This window comes from Gavia stellata, chromosome 6 (assembly GCF_030936135.1).
Source record: "Gavia stellata isolate bGavSte3 chromosome 6, bGavSte3.hap2, whole genome shotgun sequence".
Lineage (NCBI taxonomy): Eukaryota > Metazoa > Chordata > Aves > Gaviiformes > Gaviidae > Gavia > Gavia stellata.
Genome location: NC_082599.1, coordinates 20,955,720 through 20,961,204, shown reverse-complemented (window position 1 = coordinate 20,961,204; position 5,485 = coordinate 20,955,720). Strand labels below are relative to the sequence as shown.

Here is a 5,485-nt window from a genome sequence, read left to right as displayed (position 1 = left end):
AGTAAACAGGGTCAGGGGACAGAGTTACTTTGAAAGTGATACGTTGTTTAATTGACAAGGCGAAATTTTAGGTTTCGAGTTTGCATATTGCACCTTCGTAGCTTTTGGGTTTGGCACTTTTTTTTTCTTTTTTCTTTTTTTTTTTTTTTGGTCAAGGGAAGACCTTTGTCAAGCAGACACGGCTTTCCACCAGAGCGGGGGGCTTTCCTGAGCAGTACATTTTGTACGTATTTACAGTTCTCTGGAAATAAGACTGTAATCTGTGCAGCTCTAAACATACGAACGTAAACATTCATCTCGGAACAACTTCAGTAAGCAGATTTTTCACGACCATCGTAATTTCAGCAGAGCGGTTAAGTATGCAATGCACCTTTTGCAATTGGCAGTTTAAAGTGATGCGTGTGCGTGTGCATGCAGGGGGGAAGGGTAACCCCACTGAAAGGCAATTGTTTACTCTTTCTAAATATATTTGGCTGCAGGTATTCTTAGACTAGGCCTTTTACAATGAGAGGAAAACGACGGTGTGGATATAGTAAACAGAGCTGAAATCAGTTAGTGACTGCTTGGAATATTTAGAGACACGAGGGGCTGGGAGAGGGCATCACAAAAGGCAGGAATTAAAAAAATTGAAACCCAGGCAGTGGATTGCCATCAGAAATGTTGACTTTGAGTCACACAGTAAACATTACATTGTTGCTTTGTTTTCCTTTTTTGATTTACGATAAATTATTCTCCCGGGATTGATCGATGAGTGGAATCCTTAAAATTTAATTTGGGAATGATCTAGTATAAATAAAATGCTAATCCAAAGAAAGAAACCAGCAATTATTCATCCTAAACTCTGCTGATTCAGCAACTCAATTATAACTGCCTTTCTCAAGCTGCAAACTTTTCAGGCTGTTTTCAGAGTTGCTGTACCCGTCCTCCCCCCGCAAGAGAGACCTTCCCCCGTCCTCAGCTCTGCCTCCACCTCGGCCTCCAGCCTTTCTCTCTTTTTTTTCCCCCTTCCCTTTCTTTTCGAGGGGTTGGGGGGGAGGGAGGGAGGGAAACAGTTAACCTCTTGAAGCGTATTTCCTCCAAATAAAAACAGTGAACTTACAAACGGAGAGGAAACCACGGATAACTCTGCAATAATTCAAAGTGTATGGAATCAGGAATTTTTTTTAAACAGTGTTTTTAATTGAAAATAAAGCTAAAGCATGCTTTTCAACAGTGCAAATTTCCATAATTTTGATTTACTGCTTCCATCATCACAATATATTATACCAGCATGTCTTACCGAGGGCTAGACTCTAGAAGTCTGCCTGTTCGACTATTTCGATATTAAGTGCAAATATAGAGAATTGCCTCTGATTGTCACGTGCAGTAGAAATGTTTCTGCTACATAGAGAGGATGGCATGGCAAAAAAACCCCACGACAACAAATTTCAGGAGATGAGGATAGAACCGGGAAGTGTAACGTGGTTGAAACGCCTGAGTTTTGGTGCCAAAAAGCTATGAATAACACGGTCTTCTCGTTTTGTGTAGTCTTTCCACTTACGGCCTCTCGTTTCACTTTCTGTGTTGTATTTACTGCTTTGCTATTTCCTCCAGCCAGCGTGAGGGGCTGGACCATAAATTGTACTGCTAGCCGGGCAAATATTTTAGTTGCTTTGCAAGTTTGCAAGGGGCATGTTCAGACCACAACTTAAGTATGACATTAGTGGGTAACAGTAACCTTATTTAAGACCTCTGGGTGAAACAAAAAGGCTTCCCAATTGCAAAGAGTGGCTGTACAAGTAAAAAGACACCCTTTTACCAAAAATAGAATTCCACATTTATTTACTGGTTTCAGATGAGGCAGCTTTTCCCAGCGCTGGGGTCGCAGGCGGGCCCCAGCCTTTCCAAACCAGAGAAAAAAGGAGTAAGTGCAACTGCTCTTCGAAAAAGACACCCCTGCACCCGAAAACAAAGCTCCCGAAAAGTAGGCTGCTGCCACATTGAATTATAGTGAACCCTTACTGTGCAACCATGTAACTTAACAAACTTTAACTGAATTAACAGTTAGACTTCCATTTTCGAAATCTAGTGCATAAATTTAATGGCTCATTCTAATATTTATTATTCAACCTTTTGACATTTATTTGCAGCAGTTGAATTGAGGTACTGGTGCATTATTAGCATTTAAACAGTAAAGTGTTCCAGCTCTACCATAATAACTGAGTTTAACTTGAGTCTTTAGCCTGAAGTACTCTGTGGAATGTAACAAAAAAAAAAAACCCCAAATGCAACAGGACCAAAAAAAATAAAAAAAACCCCAAACCAAAACAAAAAAAACACTGTTGTAATGGTAAAGAAAATAGTAATCCGGTTTCTGTCTTCACAATGTGATAAAACAGGATTCCAAAAGTGTGTATAGCATTAACAGGCTTGTACAAACCATCCTGCAGAGTTTAAAAAACGTAAGAAAGTTAAAGGTGGTTCAAGAAAATATTTTCCAAACTATTTTATTAATTAAATTTCCTGAATTTGTGGCTAGGTGGAAGAGGTATTGCAGAACCGCCCAGCTGCCATTTCCATACAGGATGGGCCTTGTGAGGTGGTTGGGAATCCTTAGTGGTGTTTAAGGAATAAGCTGGCAACAAATCCCCGTCATTGCCAATAATTAGTGATGGTGGACAGGGAAAATTTGCCATGAAATTAAATGGCCTTTTCACTGCTGATGCTACATTGCTGGCTACCCTTTTGCGTCTATTGTTAACTGTAAAATCATCCAGTGTTCCTTCGTGTGTCTCGATTTTACCTGTAGGACGTGGGCTTCGAGCTGATTTCAAATTTGGTTTGACTGGAGGAGTCTGCAGTACAGGTCGCTTTCCCAAAACCAGTGTCCTGTAATTTTTTCTCACCCTTGCTCCAAATTTATACTCCCCATCCTCAGGTTTTGGAGTACCTAAAGTGCATGAGAGGACCTGACTCTGAGTCAGCGGGTTTAAGGAAGTGGTTTCTTTCTCAGTGCATGCAGAATCTTCCTTGGCTGTTAATAAAGCGTCCTGGTTATTAGTCTCAGTCACACCGTAAAACTCATCCTTAGTATCATTGCACTCACACTTTAGCTTATGTGTTGTAAGGTCAGGCTCATACTCGTCGTTCGCACTGCTGTCCTCTATTTTGATTTTAATGCTGTGCAGGAATGGCAATGCCTTATTGCCTGTATCAGTGCACTGGAGCTCAGCTGCTGCTGCTGCCCCTGGAGAAGCAGCATCCTCCTCAGGATCAGTTTGTAAAGAGGGCAAATCCGTGGCAAATTCAATACAATGAGGGATTTTGGAATCTTTCTCTGAATTTGCTGCCGCTGATGAAAAATCATTATTTAAGAACCTAGCAGCTATTGTATTGTTATCTGCACGGTGTGTAGTAGTTGCTTGAAGGCATTTCCTTGCCTCTCTGAGTATTCTTTGTTGTGGAAATGCATTGTTTGTCTTTGGGCTAGGTGAAGAGGCCCCCTTTGCAACACAGTTAATTGTTAGGTCAGTACTCTTGGCATTATTGGAAAATTCGGAGTGTGGGAATGTGATCTCGGACACCCTATCATCTCTTATCTCCGCGAAGCAGCTCCCCAGGCCTCCGGAGCAGCGCAGCGCCGGGGCGGCGGGAGCCCAGCCCGGGCGGCCCCACTCCTCCGGCAGCTCCGGCTTGACTCCGCCGGGAGCGCCGCGGAGGGCGGGCAGCCCGCCGGGCTCCGCCGGGGCCGGGGCCGGGGCCGGGGCCGGGGCCGGGGCCGGGGGCCGGGGGGCAGCGGCGGCCGCCAGATGGTACAAGAAGTTGGCGTGGACCACGCCGGGCGGGCTGCAGAAGCTGGTGCGCCTGAAGCGGATGCTCTGCACCGAGACCTGGCTGGAGACCGAGCTGGAGTCGGAGTCCGAGGTGCTGTCCTCCTCCTCCTCCTCCTCCTCCTCCTCCTCCTCTTCCTCCTCCTCTTCCTCCTCCTCCGAGCTGCCCTCGCTGGAGTCCGAGGCGCCGCTGCCCTCCTCGTCCTCCTCCTCCTCCTCCTCCTCGTCCTCCTCCTCCGAGCTGCCCTCGCTGGAGCTGGAGAGGCTGGAGCCGCAGTCCGAGTCGTGGGCGGCGCGGCCGGAGCAGCAGCTGGACTCCGAGTCGCTGCTGCCGCTCTCGGGGAAGGCGGGCGGCGGCGGCCCGAAGCCGCGGGGCAGCGGCAGCGGCAGCCGCGGGGCGCCGCGGGGCCGGCAGGGCCGCGGCGCGGCCAGGGGCCGGCGGGCGCCGCCGGGGGGGCCCAGCGCGCCGGCGGCGGCGGCCGCCCCGTGGCGGCGGCGGCGGCAGCGGGCGGGCAGGGGCGGGGGGCCGGCGGCCGGGAGCCGCGGCCGCGCCGCGGCGGCGGGCGGGGGGCGGGCGGCGGGCGGGCGGCGGGCGCGGAGGGGCGCGCAGCTGCCCGCCGCCGCCGCCGTTTCATAGTTTACGGGGGGTTTGCAAGGCGCCCGAGCGATTTCTGGGTAGCTGTGGCCAGTGTATTTACTAAAAATGTGAGGTAGATGAGAGGCCGGTAGCAAGGCTGTGTCCCCCGGACGCAAAGCTTTCCTCCTGATGGGCAGCAGGGGCCGGGGAGAGTCATTCAAACCCAGCCAAAGTTTGTTCTCCTTCCAGAAGCCGGAGAAGGGGTCGGCGGGTGCGAGCTCCGGCCCGAGGTCGGTGGTTGACAGCGCCCGGCTTATTTTCCTCCGTTTCGTCTTAAGGACCCGTTCGGTTTTGCAGGATGTGTAAAGGGCTTCCACGTCCTCTCTGGAGATCAGGGTGCATTTGGCGGCGTGGAAAGCGATGGAGTTGATGGCTTTGAGTTTCCTCAACTCCTCCAGGTCGCAGTGATGCTTTTTTACTTTTAAATGATCCATTCGCTTGTGCACGGTAGTTCGCGGGATGTTTTTGAGCAGGTCTGTAAAAACCTGGGAGAGTGCAAACATTTGCTTTCCTTTAATGATGAGGTAGCCGAGCCTCACGCCATCCACCTCTTCGAAACCCGACTTCAGGTCTCCCATTTCGTGAATTAAATTATTCCCAGCATTTGCAGAGAGAGAGAGAGAGATGGGGGGAAAAAAAAAAAAGAAAAAAAAAAAAAAAAAGAAAAAGCCACACACACACAATCCTCAGCCAGATGCTGAATTTGTCTCAAGGCATCCTGCTAATAAAATATAACAAAGGCTGTTATTCCTGGTGAATGAAGTGCCAAACTTTAGACAAAATTAAAAAAATAAATTAAAAAAATACCGTGAGGCTACAATCAATGTATAATCTTAAAAATCAGGTTTGCCAAAGTGTTTCTCTAAGTTGCTGCTGAAGATCAGTACCTGTTCCCTTTCATTCCCTGCTTTTCCATTGGAAACTATGATAATGGAATGTGAAGGGAGGAAGAGAAAAGAAATGCAGCTGCTATTCCCGCCGCTGCTTTAGCTACAAATAAAATGACAGAGTGAAGTGAGCTCGTCCGGAGACACCTTCA

General features: G+C 48.4%; 1 protein-coding gene across 1 annotated transcript; it reads right to left on the bottom strand.

Annotated features, from left to right (window-relative positions):
* Positions 1-2,489: 2,489 nt before the first annotated feature.
* SKIDA1 (SKI/DACH domain containing 1) lies at positions 2,490-5,024 on the bottom strand. Its single transcript, XM_009811609.2, has one exon. It carries the CDS (start codon positions 5,022-5,024, stop codon positions 2,490-2,492), a length of 2,535 nt encoding a protein of 844 aa, XP_009809911.2.
* Between the last annotated feature and the right edge of the window lie 461 nt (positions 5,025-5,485).

What these genes read in the sequence shown, in the direction of transcription:
- SKIDA1 (XM_009811609.2), bottom strand. Translation starts at nt 5,024, where the DNA reads ATGGGAGACCTGAAGTCGGGTTTCGAAGAGGTGGATGGCGTGAGGCTC.